Below are 14,375 nucleotides of genomic sequence, written 5' to 3'. Positions count from 1 at the left end.
CCGTGGGGTAGGGTTGTCCCCCGTGTCCCCTTGCCGCGGGTCTGTGGGTCCCCCGTGTCCCCTCCCCGTGGGGTAGGGTTGTCCCCCGTGTCCCCTTGACGCGGGTCTGTGTGTCCCCCGTGTCTCCCTGCCGTGGGGCTGTGTTGTCCCCTGTGTCCCCTTGCTGTGGCTCCTGTATGCCCCTCCCGCTGTGGGGCAGAGTTGTCCCCCGTGTCCCCTTGCCGTGGGTCTGTGTGTCCTACGTGTCCCCCTATCATGGGCCAGGGTTGTCCCCTGCGTCCCCTTGCCGGGGGTCCCCTGTGTCCCCTTGCCGTGGGTTGGGGTGCCACCTGCCCCCACGTCCCTCTGCCGTGGGTTGGAGTGTTCCCGTACGCCCCCACCATGGCCGCGCGGGACAGTTTGGGGGAGCGCAGCCCCGCACCCCGCGCAGGGGAGGCCGGGGGCTCGGCCGCGTGCCCGAGGGCGCTGTGCGTGCCCGGCCCCACCTGCCTCCGCTCCCCAGGCGTGCTGCCCCTCTGCAGCCGGCCCCAGGCGTGGGGCAGAGCCGCCCGGCAGCCCCTCGGCCTCCTGCAGGCCCCTGGGCTCCTGCTCGCCCAGCGCCGTGCCTTCAGCAACAACAAGATCCTGGTGGAGCTGGACGAGGGCTCAGGTACGGCTGGTGGCACCTCTGCCGGCGTTGTCCTCGCCCCGTGGCGCGCTGCGGGGCACGGCTGCGGGCTTGTGAAGCCCCGTGCCCTCTTCCACGCTTACCCCAACGTGGGTGGAGGTGTCCTGCCGCACGTGCGCCCAGCTAGGTTGTTGTGGCACGCGTGGCCCTGGGTGTGGAAAGCCTCCGAAGCCCCGGACGTTCCAGATGCAGCTGCTTAGAGAGAAATGTTTGGGGACGGGAGTCTCACCAGCCGCGGGCGCTTGACGTGCCTGGGGGCCGTTTGCGTGCCACGTGCRAACACCAGCTGACGCAGCAAGGTTGTCCCTGCCGCGTTGGCTTGTCCCCAGCCGGTGGACCTCACGGCTCCGTCCCCTGCCCAGGGGCCCTGGCAGAGTGGCAGGAGCTCCTTCAGTGAGCAGCTGTGGGGGATTTCTTTGTCCTGGCTGCCTGGAGTAGCTGTCATGGACCACGTCCCTGCACCGAGCAGAGGGGTCTCTCCCTGACGTATCCCAGGAGCCCGCTTTGGGCTGCCGGGCCCCTGGGCCCGTCCTCGCACTGTGCCCAGCTGGGTGAATGGTCCCCAGCCTGTAGCGGCAGCAGCACAGAGTATAAGCGCTCAGCTCAGAGGCTTTTGAGGGCCATTTGGGGTARGGCAGTGCTATTTGGGAGGGGATAAGGGGACAGAGTCCTCCCCACCTGTCATGTCCAGCCGGACATGGTGGCACGCTKCCTGCAGGCTCCAAAGGCACAGTGTTATTCCCCAACATGGCTACAGGGTGTTTGCAGCGATAGCAGCTGGGAGTCTTGGCCTTGCCTAGCTAGCCCAGTGAGACAGGGACCTCTGGGCCTTGCCACCCCAAGGTGGCTGGGTTTTGGGACACCAAGCCTGGCCGCTGCCCTGTGCAGTGGACACCTGGTCCACAGTGAGCGAGCCGGGGCCCGTGGGCAGATCTGGTTAAAGGCAGTGCCTTGCCTTTGGTCCAGCTCTGGGGGCTCTTTGGAGAGCAGCCAAATAACTAGGACTAAAAAGATACGATCTGGGGCGAGTGAGGAAACAGGAAGGCAGACGAAATTCTCTTGAGTAAAACGAGTGTACRTGCAGTGTGTGCCACAGTGGCGAGGAGTTTCTGACGCCTCCGTGTTTGCCATGACACAGGCATAGCCACAATGAAGTTTAAGAGCCCTCCCGTCAACAGCCTCAGCCTGGACTTCCTCACCGAGTTTTGCATAAGCCTGGAGAAGCTGGAGAACAACCGGGACTGCCGCGGCGTGATCATCACATCCGTACGTGTTGCCTTGGGATCACGGTGCGAGCTGCAGGGCGGCTTGGCAGGCGYGGATACTGTTCCGTTGCTCGTGCTTGGTCTCCTGGATCTCTGGTCAGAGGCACAGGAAGGCCAGGACACAGCTCTAATGAGCTCCAGAAACAGGGCCAGGGAAGGCTTGCAAGGGCTGTGCTCTTTCCTCCTTRTGCCTTTTCTAGCACGAGAACTACAATAAAGCACTGTTGTTGCTCATWAAAATCAAATCTGTCCATCTACAAACTTGGCAAATCCCTTGAGATCTTTTGGACTGCCTAAAGGGAGGCTCTAGGGGAAGCCAGAATTCATTTCCAGGYGTGATGTGCGTGCAAGGCCGTGCCAGAGATAGGACACGGCAGGTTTGGTGCTGTGTGACAGAGGTACCCACAGAGGGGGTCTGATGATGAGRAATCATATTGCAAGTACTGGATGATCCAGTCTATGGGAATGCTGAGGAGGTTGTTTCAGAACCCCAAAAGAGCCTGGTTTGTGTCAGCTTTCCCTCTACTCTAGGCCGAGTGCCTAGGGGGTTGAAGGTCATCACTGAGCAGTGATTCCCGGTGATGTTTGTATTTTTCTAATTCCAGGCCATCCCCAAAATCTTCTCCTCTGGCCTGGACATCACCGAGATGTGTGGGAAGAGCACGGAGCACTATGCCGAGTTCTGGAGAGCTGTGCAGGAGATGTGGCTCAGGCTGTACGGCTCCAACATGGTGACAGTCGCTGCAGTCAATGCAAGTTCTTTAGAGCTGCCTTCCTAGCTGCCCTGTGCGGTCTGACACTTGTTTGCACGATGTGGGAAGAGACTGAGAAAAAAAAAAAACAGGTTTATCTGTACTGAAAGAAATACTGTGTTGGGATGTCAGGGCAGCATACATACCTGCTGGGCTGGTGCCCTGACATGTAGGAACATGGGATGTTACAGGCTCTGCGTAAGCGATATGCCCGGCACAGGTGTCATTAGCAGCACCTTAGCTGCAGTGGAGAGCTCACCCAGCACTCGTGTCCCGCCGGCAGGGGCTCGTTCTGCTCAGACTCGGTGGTGCTTTGTGCAGCCAGGGCYGTATCCTGACTCAGGAACTCAGCTGGAAATCTGTCCTCCAGGTTAGAGGAGGAGGAGGAGGAGGGTTGTAGGCCAATGTTGAAGCCCAGAGAGGTGTCAAAGGCAGAGCCAAGCGGTTAGGATAGAGGGAGTCTGAAGGATGTTTGTCGTGTTCCCACYTTCTACTTCCTCGCAGGTGAGTATTGTAGGAGTTGCCCAGAGTTGCTCGGCTAATGCATTGCCCTGCTAGCCATGGGGAGGAGACCAGGTTGGGGCTGTGCAGTGCCATAGATGCTTATCCTCAGCCCTTTGGGCAGCGATGCTTCAGACCTGGCCAGTGCAATATGTCTTCAGTCCTTTGTTCCCTGAGTTTTGTCCCTCCGATTGTGGTTCTTGCCAGCAGGGAACCATCTGAATGCCATTTGAACCTCAGGATCTGTAAATGTGTAATCGTTACCTGCTTGGGGTCTTGTTTTAGTTTTTCAGTGCAGTACCGCTTTGGCAGCGCGTGGTTCTGCATCTATCGGCAGACCCTCTTTGAAGTGGCTATCCCAAGRCAGCTGAGTCTCTGACCAACCTCCTGTGTGCATACTGTGCAGGGCTAAGGAAGCACTGAGTCATGGCAAAGATACTCTCAAATCAAAGTTTACAGCTGGGAGGTATTRCAGAGCCCCTGAACAAAACTGGTTTTGTGGCATTTAAGATTACAAACTCATAAGAGAATGTCTAAACAAATCTCCACTGCAGGGTTTGCAGCCCAGCTAAAGAGCAAAACTCAATGYGAACAAACCAACTAGCCAGATTTTCAGTCTGGGAAAATGCAGGAAACAAAGAGAATTAAAAAAAAATGAAAGGATAAACTCTGGTAAACCTRTCGGAAGTCGTCTTTGGTGGCTGGTTTTGTTCTGTTTCTTACACTCTTTCAAATCAGCTGAGCAGGGACATCAGCRCTGTCCCTGGCAGCTCCATCACTCTTTGCCTTCTCTATTCTGGAGGAAACGACAAGGCTGCTGGGGTAGGATGCCAGGAATATTTGTAGCTAGAAAATGAGGATTGACCTGAACTYGCTCTTTCCTTCCCTTTGGCAGGGATCCAGCCCAGCGGGAGGCTGTCTGGTTGCCTTGTCGTGTGACTACAGAATCATGGCGGARAACCCCAAATTCAGCATTGGCCTGAACGAAGCACAGCTGGGCATTGTGGCTCCCTTCTGGTAGGCCAGTGTCTTTCACTTCTAAGCTCATGTGCTGAGTTCACCTTCAAGGGGGTTATTAATAAGCTTTAATTGTTCATGAAGATGTAGTTGTATGTGACCATTGCAGGGGAGTGATCAGGTAGTCGTAGTTACAGGACACAGCCCGCTCAGCACCTCATTTGTCTGTCTTGTCCTGTACATGTCTGAAACCCTRTCAGGTTGCAGAATGATCTCACACCTTGTTTTGCAGCCTTCACCAGCAAAGACCTCAGTTTCTGACTCTGCATTCTGCTCAGAAGCTGATGCCAGGAGATCTCTATGGTCGAGCTCAGTCTGAGAATAGTTTCCTGTGGCTGCTGGCTATGAACCTACCAAATCCCATAGCTGTAGAGAAGACCTCTCAAAGCATAGGAACAGTTAATATATTGAGATACAGACCTCTTGACTTTGGCTGCCCTAAGAGCGTGTAAATATACTGTTGGAGAGTAGCTTTCACTTCATGGCAAGTGGGCGCAGCTGGGACCTGGGCACTCGGAGTGAATGGAAGAGCTCTCAGGGAGAGGGCAGGGGACTCTGACAGGGTAACACTAAAAACGGCTCCGCTTGCTAGATTTTGCAAAAAGCGCGTTGGTGGCTTTGCCTCGCTGAGGTCGTAGCTGTGATTTGGCGATCCCTGCCTGGGGAGTGTGACCAGGGCACCAAAGCAGAGGCTCTGGGGTGAGCAGTGCTCTTAGCTTTGATGTCTGGGTGCAGCTGCTGCTGGGTGTTTCTTTGCCTAACCGTGGCTATTCCTCTTCTCTCCTCTCCTCTAGGTTTAAGGATGCGTTTGTGAATGTTGTGGGATACCGAGTCGCTGAACGCTCCCTTCAGCTGGGCTACCTTCACCCTGCGCCTGAAGCCCACAGGATTGGCCTAGTGGACGAGCTGGTGCCAGAGGAGAAGCTACAGGACAAGGCTGCAGCCGTTATAGCGCAATGGCTGGCTCTTCCCGGTAAGACAGGCACCTCCTCCCACAGACTTCTGCTGCCTTTCAAGATAGTGATCAACACAGAAGGAGGGATCTGAACTGTGTGAGRAGGACAGGTACTGAGGCTGGTGCCTGGGAGCTACATCACAGCTGCCATTTAGACTGAACGTGTCAATGGCTGGGAGGTGGGAAAGCTCAGCAGAGCATTCCAAGCAGCCTCAGGCTAGCAGAGATGTGCTCACCAGTGGGCCTGGGTGGGAGGACAGGGTGTGCTGGTGCACAGGCTGCTTGGCTCCAGTCCAGCTCGCTCTGCCAGCTCTGCAGAGTTGATCTGGAGGTGTATGAATTCCAGGTGAAAACCCTGCCTGGATCTCTGTGTCTGTTGGTGGAGATGTCACCAGCATATAATYTAATACTGCTCTGCTGGAAGGAGAGGAAGATTGTCCGGAGCTGAAGGAACAGACCATGTCCTCTGGGAACAGGCAGGGTGTGAGTGCCCAGGTGGCTGGTCACCCTGTGTTTCAGAGGAGTGATTTGGATCAGCTCTTGGCATTGTGCAGCCACTGAGCTGAGRGTGGGGATGAGGCATTAGGACAGACAGCAAATGTGAACATCAAGTGCTTGTTTGAGCTGCTTCATGATAGGAAGCACAGGATTCCTGGGGCAGGGAGAGGGCTGTCCTCTCCACGCTCCACAGCTAGATCTGAATTATCCCATCGCATGCCACATCCAAAGCTCTGCAGTGGGGTGCAACTACACATCAGTCTTTGGCTCTTCCTTTCATAGAAATCTGAGTGAAACTGGGCACAAATGGACAGGTCCCAGGACTGTTCATTACTATCCCTACCTGGAAGAGGATCCCTAAATTTCTGGCCCTGCTGCCCTGGGATGAGAGTGAAAATAATTGGTCCTTGGCCCCTGGCAAGGGAGCATGTCTCTGTTCTACCCTCTCCTGGCTTCCAGGAGGCACCATGCAGATGCATCCGCAGAGCCCTAAGCCAGAGCCAGCGAGAGTCTGTCTGGGTGGATCTGTCCAGAGCACCTAGGTGTTGCGCAGAGGAAGGGATTCTGGGTTCTCGGTGTGTGTAGTAGGTCATTATGTCACCTTCACCATTGCAGCACACTGGGAGCACATGTACAATATCAGCACAACAAATTTGCGGCTGCACCATTTTGTGTTGCTGTGTATGCGAGCAGATGTGTGCTCCGGCCTCCATCAGCTGAAGCAGCCAGTGCTGTTCTATCAGCATCCATTTATCGGTGCCAGATTATGCTGGCTAGGAGTGGGGATCGCAAGGACAGCCCAGAAACTGCTGTTGGGATGAGCTTGAGGGGACAGTGCTGCTGGCTTTTGTACAGGGTGTTTGACAGAAGCAGACTGTCTTGCCAGAGGTCAAAAGGGTAGGGTTGGAGGAGCTTAGAGCCGGGGTAGTGTCATGTAACAGAGAATTTGGTTCGATTCACAGATCACAATTTATTATATCAGAATTTATCCAGTTCAGCTTCCAGCTAGTGGATTTGTCTTGTGCCTTTCTCTGCTGGTATAAAGAGCCGTTCAGTGTGCCGTAGCTCCCCTTCTGAGGTACTTGCACATGGTGACAGTGGCCACAAGCTGGTTGCTAACAGTGGGGCCATGCACGTTCCCCATCCTCGCTCTTCTCTCCACAGACCATGCCCGTCAGCTCACCAAGTCTATGATGAGGAAGCCAGTGCTGGACCGCCTGGTAGCTCACCGGGAGGAAGACATTCAGAACTTCATCAGCTTTATTACAAAAGAGTCCATCCAGAAGTCGCTTCGCATGTATATGGAGATGCTGAAGAAGAAGAGCTGAGGAGGCAAGCAGCTGCGGCCTGGTCCCAGGAGCTTGCATGACCCTCTGAAATGCTGCAGTAGCTGTAGACTTTTACAGTGAAGCCCTCTGTACTGCCAGCAATCAGCGATGCGCTGCCTGCTCCTGTGGCCACCCCCACCACTCCTTCCCATTCATACCCRTACAGTGCCTGACACCGCTGTTGCCTTTCCTGAGAGCAGGGAGAGCTGTTTGCTCAGGTCACCTGAGGAACGGAAAAGGAGAACATCTGACACCAGTGTGGCCTGAGCCCGCTGATCTTGGATAGTCTCCTTCTTTCTAATGTCAAATTGTGAAAATGAGATTTGTCAATAAAGCCCTTTTTTGATGAGGCAAGAGGTGGATGCTTCATTTCCGAGTCTGTCTGCGGTCACTGCTTCGTGATGGCARGGTGGCTCCCTGATGTTGGCCTGTCCCCCAGGCTCTGGTTCGTGATGGGTCGGGAGGGCTCTGCCGTGAGCGATGTGGGCTGAGGGGCCTCGGTGTAGCTGGAATCGGGCTGTGACCCTTCTCCAGGCTGTCCTAGGGGCAGCCCGCACACAGAGCTCATGGACAGGGCTGCGGTGGGTCCCTTCATGGCGACCAGTCCTGGGAGCTGGAGCCGGATCGTGGTCTGCGGCAGCTGGAAGAGCTCAGGCCGCCAGCTTGACTTCAACTGGGTAATGGTCACTGACCGCCAGGGCCTATAGGAGAGCAAGAGGTGGGGAGAAGTAACGTGAGCGTTTGGCAAGCCCTGAGCCCCTCACAGCACCGATGGGGCAGGCAGCGTGGCAGTGCCCTCCATGCAAGACTTCTGCCTCCCTGAGAGGGACACAATGTCCCCAATCCCAGGGAGGTCAACACATGAGGCTCCAGTTTTGGATCTTCTCAAGAAGAGATGTCCAGGTGTGGTCTGTGCTGTGTATGTGTGCAGGCAGCTTGGTGCCTGCACTCCCAGGACCTAGGCTATCTCAGGAGCTCTGTGCTAAGTTGCTTTGGAGCTGGTTGAAAACCTGCTTYGTTTGCCCTAAGGCATGGAGTCCTACTAACATACCTGCTCCTACCTATGAAAGGCCATGAAAAGGCCCTGCCCCGAGACTTGGCCCACGTGCAGTTTCCATGCGGAGACAAGCAATAATCCAAAATCACCCCTCATTTTCCCACCTATGGGTCCTTCAGCACCCAGAGCTCCAAATTAACTGGTCAGGTGCTGGCTGCTGCGTCTCAGGAGAGGAGAGTGCCTTACGCAAGGAGCCGTGCRCATCTCTGGTGGCTTCTTGGGAGCTTGGCACTGCACAGAGGCAGATGCGCCAAGGAGGCAAGGTGCCCTGCACCTAGCTTGGTGCTGGAGCACCTTGAACTTTGGAGTTGTTACTGAAATGCAGTTGCTACATCGCTACAGCCYGGGGCCCTGTCTAATACTTAACGAACGCTGGCAACCAGCATGGTCTTGGCTGCACCAAGGGCTGCCCAGGGCCAGCTCAGCTTTGCTACCTGCTTGAGTCTCTGTTTATCAGCCTGGCTCACCTCCTCCTGCTCCAGTTGGAAAGCGCGCTGGAAATTGTAAACGGTAGCCGAGTTTGGCACGACGCTTCTCTTCAGCTTGGCACCGCACGCCACGATCCTGGAAGGAAGCAAAGCTCGGTAGGGCCTGCTCTCACCTCCGCTCYGTGCCTCCCCACGTCGCCCCAGGAGAGGCCTCCCCGGAGCTGCGGGCCGTGGGCTCTGCCCCCACGTCCCCGTGGGGACGGGGCCCCAGGGCAGCAGACCATGCAGGCAGGGAAGGGGGATGTGACGCCAGCTTGGCAGTCACCTGTCATAGGCGCAATGCGACTTCCCCACGGTCGTGTCAGCGCTGTCAGGGAGCAGCCACTTGAAGATGTCGCTGGTGCGCAGGCGGATGGAGGACCAGTCGTCTTGTCTGACGTATGAACAGTCGGCGTTGAAGTCCCCCAGGAACATGATGTTCTGCAGAAAAGGGAGAGCAGAGGGTGGGCACTGGTGGTGTTGGGCTGCTCTCTGCACCCCAGTATCAGCCATACCCTGGAGACCCCCCCATCTCTGAGCCTGGGCTTTGCCCTGGAGAGAGATGCAGCTCTGAAACGCAGATGGAGCTGCAGACATGAGCTGGAGATGTGCACCACCATGGGGGTCAGAGCCCAGTTCCGATCGGCCCCAAGGTGGCACAGGTACTGCTGGTGGCCAGAGGCTTGGTGTGGGTCCAAAGGGACCTCAGACAGGGTCTGTGTCTGTCCTTCAGAGCCGCCCCCAACCCGCTGTGCCCGCACAGCCCCGCGCTCCTRTCCTGCTCACGTCGGTGTCCCACTTGCTGACGATGGCCAGGTAGACGTCGTAGAGCGCGTCAATCTCGGCCRCGGCGGCGTGTGGCGCCGAGTGCAGCGGCACCAGCACGAACTCCTCTACCTCTGCCGGGGAGAGAGCCGTGAGCTGGCGCGGCCATGGCCCCCCATCACCTGCCCCAAGGAGGGGACCAGCCCCAGTTCTTCCCCGTGCTCACTCGTGTGGGGTGACGACACCCTCAGGATGAACGGCTCCCGGCTGAAGACATCCTGGGGGTCCTCGTACTGGTAGGTGTCCACCACAGACACAACCTCCGTCCTGGCAGGCCAAGGCAACRGTGACGCTGGGGCTTCACGTGGCCCTCGGGGTGCCAAGCTCCGCCGTGGTCCATCCTACCACTGTGGCTTTGGCACCCTGAGCCCCAGCAGGTGACGCAGGCCTGGACCGGCACCCACGCTTGGGCCCCCAGCCCTCTCGCCATGCGGCTGTCCCCCGGGGTGGCCCTGGGGCAGCGTGCCGTGGGGCCAGCCCCGTTACCTGTAGATGAAGAGGTACATCTCCTTGTAGTTCTCCCGTCCCAGGGGCCCGCTGATCTCATAGGCGTACGGGGACGTGGACGCACTGCGGGGATGAGACACGATGGCAGGAGCGTGACATGGCTGGCACAGCGCTACCTGCCTGCTCCTGGCGTGGTCAGTCCCACGCTCCCCTGGCCACCATGGCTCTYGGTTGACACCGGCTGGTCCCATGCTCCCCTGGCCATCACAGCTGTGGGTGGCACTGGCCAGCCCTGCTGTCCCCAGTCCCCAGCCCACTGCAGCCTTCCTGCTAGGTGACACGGGCTGCAGTGGCTCCAAGCCACCCTGCTGTCCCTGCCGTGCACCACCGTGGTGGCACCTCAGAAACACTTGATGCCTTTAAAGAAGACAGCAGCAACCTCCGCCCCAGCCCCAGCCCTCACCTGGCCACGGGACGCCTCCGCCAGCGGAGCGATTYGATTGCTGTGGTCCCCCTCTGAGCCCACGCACGGCTCGGAGCAGCCCAGCGCCCCGCGGGGATTGGYGCCCCAGGGCAGAGGCACGTCCCAAATCCTGCTGGCGCGTTGGGGGCTGGGTTTGCTGGGGTTTCRAGCTGTCACCTGCAGGTGACCATGGGGCCTCCGCACCCAGCAAAGGGCTCTTGGGGCCCCATCACACCCCTCATCTTCCTCTTTGCAGCCTGAAGAGCCGACCTGCTTCCCATGGAGGGCCAGTCCCCACCTGCAATCACCTCCTTGCCCTTCCCCAGGCTTTTTCCCGTTTGGCTGGTTCCCCGGCTCCTCTCCGAGCTAGGGGAGAGCTGCCAGTCGCCCGCTCCYGCCACCCTCCAGCAAGGGTTTCGGACTGATTCCCAGACTCTGGTCCCACCTATCTTATGGTACTTTAAAGCTTTTTGGGGAGAAAAAAAAAACAAAAACGACACACTTCTGCACYTTTTGCCTTTCACTGCTCACGCAGCTTTGCGCTTCCTCCCTAATTTTGAAGCCACGAGGCACCTGGGGCGCCAGCGCAAGTTGACTTGTTTGCTCTGAGCTGAAGCTTTCTTGCTGCTCCTGCACRGGCACAGCTCATGCTGCTCCTCCAGCATTGCTCCCTCGGCCAGGGCACGGTCCCTTACCTCCTGCCACAACCAAGGGACGCCAAGGGACACTAAGGGATGCCAAGGGACACTGAGGGATGCCAAGGGACACCAAGGGGCATCAGGAGATACCAAGGGACACCAATGGATGCCAAGGGATGCCAAGGGATGCCAACGGACACCAAGGGACAGTGCCACCACCCTCCCATGCCGCGCTGCAGAGCCCCAGCCTCGCTCGTACCTGTTCAGCTGTTCCATGAGCTCRGTGACAGCGCTGAGGTCCGAGTCCCGCACCTCCTGCACCAGGGCAATGTCRTAGCGGCTGAGGATCTGCAGGAACCATGGCCCTGGTGAGGAGCAGCCTGGGGCTGGCTTGGGGCCATCATGGGCACCCAGCTGGCACTTGAGGTGGGGCCACCCACTCCCAGTGGGGACCCCGATGCCAGTGTGGGGTCCAGCACCTGGTGGCCTGTGCATCCCTCAGGGAGGGGGACAGATGCCCCCGTAGAGGGCTAAGAGGTGCCATGGGGTGGCCCTGTCCCCTGTCCTTCCTTGTGCCCCCCCTGGGGCATCCTCAGTGCCGGGCCATGGTCTCATCCCTACGCATCTCTGAGCRTTTCCTGCCTGCCCCAGCGCRTGCAGTCCATCCCCACGGGCGGCCRCACGCGGGCCTCGYRCGGGGCGTACTCACGTCGACGAGGATGCCTGCGACGGTCCAGTCGGACATCTTGCTGTCGCCGAACGCCTGGACGTTGAAGGCGCCGATCCGCAGCGTGGCAGCCGCGCGCGGCAGGAGGGCCAYGGCCAGCAGGGCCAGCGCCAGCGGCCCGGTGCCCATCCTGCYGGGGAGSGCYGCCGAGCCACGGGGACGTGGCGATWGGAGCCGCATTCCCGTGCCTCAGCCTGGGAGGYGCCTCGGGGCTCGGGAAACCACTTCTGACATGGGAATGGAGCAAAAAGAGCTACTTAGGGTGCATAGGAGCCAGCACTCTCCCCAGGTCCTGTCCCCCCGTGGAGCTCCTTGCCCGTGCCGTCGCCAGGGTTAGGTGCAACAGGTTCCCAGGACCCCGTCATCGAAGAAGAAGGGAAGGACTCGTCCGGGGCCATGCAGGGAATCAGCTGCYTGCCTAGGGGGACCCCAGGAGCCCCAGTTCCCTCTCGCCACATCAAGCACCAGGAGATACTCGTGGAGAGCTGAGCCCAGGCACAACGCGCCGGCCAAGCCTGCAGAGCTGGCCCGGGCTGTTCRTCATGTCCCTGGTTCCCGAGGGAAATCAGCCGGAGCTGCCTCAGCTCCTGCCACCGTGCCGGAGCGTGGCTGGAGGTGAGGCCGCTCTGGAGGCTGAACCCTCCTCCTCCACCTCGAGAGCCTCTTGCTCAGGGCTCTTCCRAGAGCCCCCACTGCTGAGCGGCACCACTGTGGGGGACACCTGCTCCCAGCCACGCTGTGTCCCACTGGGGACAAGACCAGAAGTCTCCGGGGCTTCGGATTTGCTCCCTTCCCAGCTCCCATCCCCTGGGACCATCTCAGTCCAATGCAAACCCAACCTTGAGCCCCCCACAATTCTGCAGCCTTAAATTGTCCTCTCCTGACCCACCTCTGCATCTGCTGCTCCCCAAAGCTCGGTGCCTTTTGGGCTTTCCGTGCTGGGTTTGAGCCCCTCAACAGTCAGGTTAAGAAATTTAGGAAGGACCAGCTAAGCCTCGTTCTTCCAGGGTCTCGGCCGGACCACGAGCGCTGATCCACTTTCCCACCGGCACCGTGGAAATAATACTAGTCTCAGCCATGCGCCAGTCTCGATGCAGCTGCYAAACACCCTGCCGGCAACCCGAGCCCCAAATCGAAACCTCGTCATGGGCATCCGGCCCCGTCCTTACCGTGCTGGGGTGTGGAGCAAGCAGGCTGGCGCGGCGCGTGGAGCAGCTCTGCCCTCCCGGCATCTGCTCCGGCTGTTTTATTCCCGGCTGAGGTGTCAGCAAAGCAGGATGAGCTGGACACCCCGTGGATGTTTCGGCATGGTGTTTGGGTGTCTTCCTCCATTGGGAAATCACCACCTACACCTTGGCAGGCTGGGGCCAGCGTCACCACCTCTGAGCCAGCYGTAAGGACCGCCGGGCAGGGAGGGGACCTGCCCCGCGCACCCCGGGGGACATCCCGGAGGAGCCGGGAGGCCACGGGAGAGCTGGGAGCCAGGGCAAAGCAGCAGCGAGCGCAAGGCGGGCTGGGAGAACCGGCCTCCAGCGCGGGGCCTTCAGGGAGAAAAGGAGAGTGCGGGGGCCACGCGCTGCTCCCCGGCCGGAGGACAGCCCGGCACCGCGGCCGAGCGGGAGGCTGCGGCTGCGCCGGAGGCGCGCGGGCCGTCTCAGTGGCCACCGGCCAGGGCCGGGCACTGCCTCATGGCCGTGCCAGGGTACGTGATGCAAGCCAGGCAACAACAGCTAATGGCCTTAATAGAGGTGACTCAGCCCGTTATGAGTTTCTCGGTAGATGGGATAATTAGAAGGGAAATAAGGACAGAAGGAAACAGCACGTCAGGCGGGTCATGCGGGCCGAGCCCTCGGCGGCCCGAAGCAGCCCCGGTGGGCTTCCGAAACGGCCTCCGCTGCCGCCCCGGCGGTGCTCAGCCCCCGCAGGGCCCCCCGGGGCGATGGCTCCTCTTGCCGGGGCTCACCGGGTTCGGGCTCGCCGGCGCAGTGTGTCGTGGTGGGGGGTGACGACCCCGGGACGACGCGGATGAGCCTTGCCCTCGGCGCTGCAGCTCGCTGCCCCCTTGCCCGCCGGGCGCCCGGGGCAGCCGCAGCGCGGGGAACGGCACCCGGCGCCTCCTCGCAGCGCCCCGAGGCCCAGGGAGGGCTGGCACGAATTCGGCAGCGCTTGCTCACAGCCCCCAGGGTCGCTCCGCTTCCGATCTCCTCGTTGCAACATCCCTGGCCGTCACCAGAGTCATGTCGCAGCAAGGCTCGAGCAGCGGGGTGCGGCAGCCGCCGCGCCGGGGGGCACCCAGCCCTGCCAGCGGGCTCCCGCCGCCGCCGCGCTGCCCGCTGACTCACGGCCCCCGTCCCGCCGCCGCGAGCATCATCTGCTGCTCCCCGGCGAAGGCCCCGGCGCCGCCAGCCTGGAGCACCCAGGTCCCTCCTGGCCGGCCGGGCCACCCGCTTGGTGGCACAGGCACGAGACGTGCCACCCCAGCGCGGCCTGCCCGGGCAGCCACGTGGTCCGGCTGGCCGGGTGCTGCCGAGGCGGGCGGCTCTGACGTGCCGGGAGGTCTCCTTGCCCCTGGAGCATCCCGTAGCTCCGCTCCCTCGCGATGCTGGCGAGGCGGCTCGTTTGGGGTGCGCAGGGTGGGAGGGAAGGGGGCTGAGGGCGGAGGAGGGCCAGGGCACCCGCGGCAGCCCGTTGCCGGGGGGCTGCAGCCCGCCTGCCTGTGGCGCCCCTCCACTTCACCTCCCCTCTGCCTGCACCACGCCGCGGCCCCC

The 14,375-nt window shown here is 60.0% G+C and overlaps 3 protein-coding genes across 3 annotated transcripts in view; 1 reads left to right on the top strand and 2 right to left on the bottom strand.

The window, feature by feature from the left end:
- The first annotated feature begins 366 nt into the window (after positions 1–366).
- Positions 367–7,339, top strand: ECI1 (enoyl-CoA delta isomerase 1). Its single transcript, XM_085307207.1, has 6 exons — positions 367–649; positions 1,806–1,933; positions 2,538–2,684; positions 4,081–4,202; positions 4,997–5,175; positions 6,820–7,339. Exons 1-6 carry the CDS (start codon positions 382–384, stop codon positions 6,981–6,983), a joined length of 1,008 nt encoding a protein of 335 aa, XP_085163333.1. The 5' UTR covers positions 367–381; the 3' UTR covers positions 6,984–7,339.
- A 294-nt stretch (positions 7,340–7,633) lies between these two features.
- LOC146594598 (deoxyribonuclease-1-like 2) lies at positions 7,634–11,736 on the bottom strand. The gene is made up of 8 exons (XM_085307253.1): positions 11,590–11,736; positions 11,140–11,228; positions 9,819–9,902; positions 9,499–9,599; positions 9,294–9,406; positions 8,794–8,948; positions 8,508–8,604; positions 7,634–7,684 (listed from the first exon to the last, which is right to left on the bottom strand). The coding sequence occupies exons 1-8, from the start codon at positions 11,734–11,736 to the stop codon at positions 7,634–7,636; spliced, it is 837 nt and encodes a 278-aa protein (XP_085163379.1).
- A 1,830-nt stretch (positions 11,737–13,566) lies between these two features.
- Positions 13,567–14,375, bottom strand: part of LOC146594597 (deoxyribonuclease-1-like) — a 4,871-nt gene continuing 4,062 nt past the window's right edge. Inside the window, exon 6 of the mRNA XM_085307244.1 lies at positions 13,567–13,826. Coding sequence (XP_085163370.1) covers positions 13,567–13,826 — 260 coding nt within the window. The remainder of the gene's footprint in view (positions 13,827–14,375) is intronic.

The sequence above is a fragment of the Rhea americana genome, unplaced genomic scaffold (genome assembly GCF_003343005.1).
Source record: "Rhea americana isolate MKP2758 unplaced genomic scaffold, rheAme1 scaffold_255, whole genome shotgun sequence".
Taxonomy (NCBI): Eukaryota; Metazoa; Chordata; class Aves; order Rheiformes; family Rheidae; genus Rhea; species Rhea americana.
Note: the sequence above shows the minus strand (reverse complement) of the source record. Positions and strands in the feature narration are given on the sequence as shown.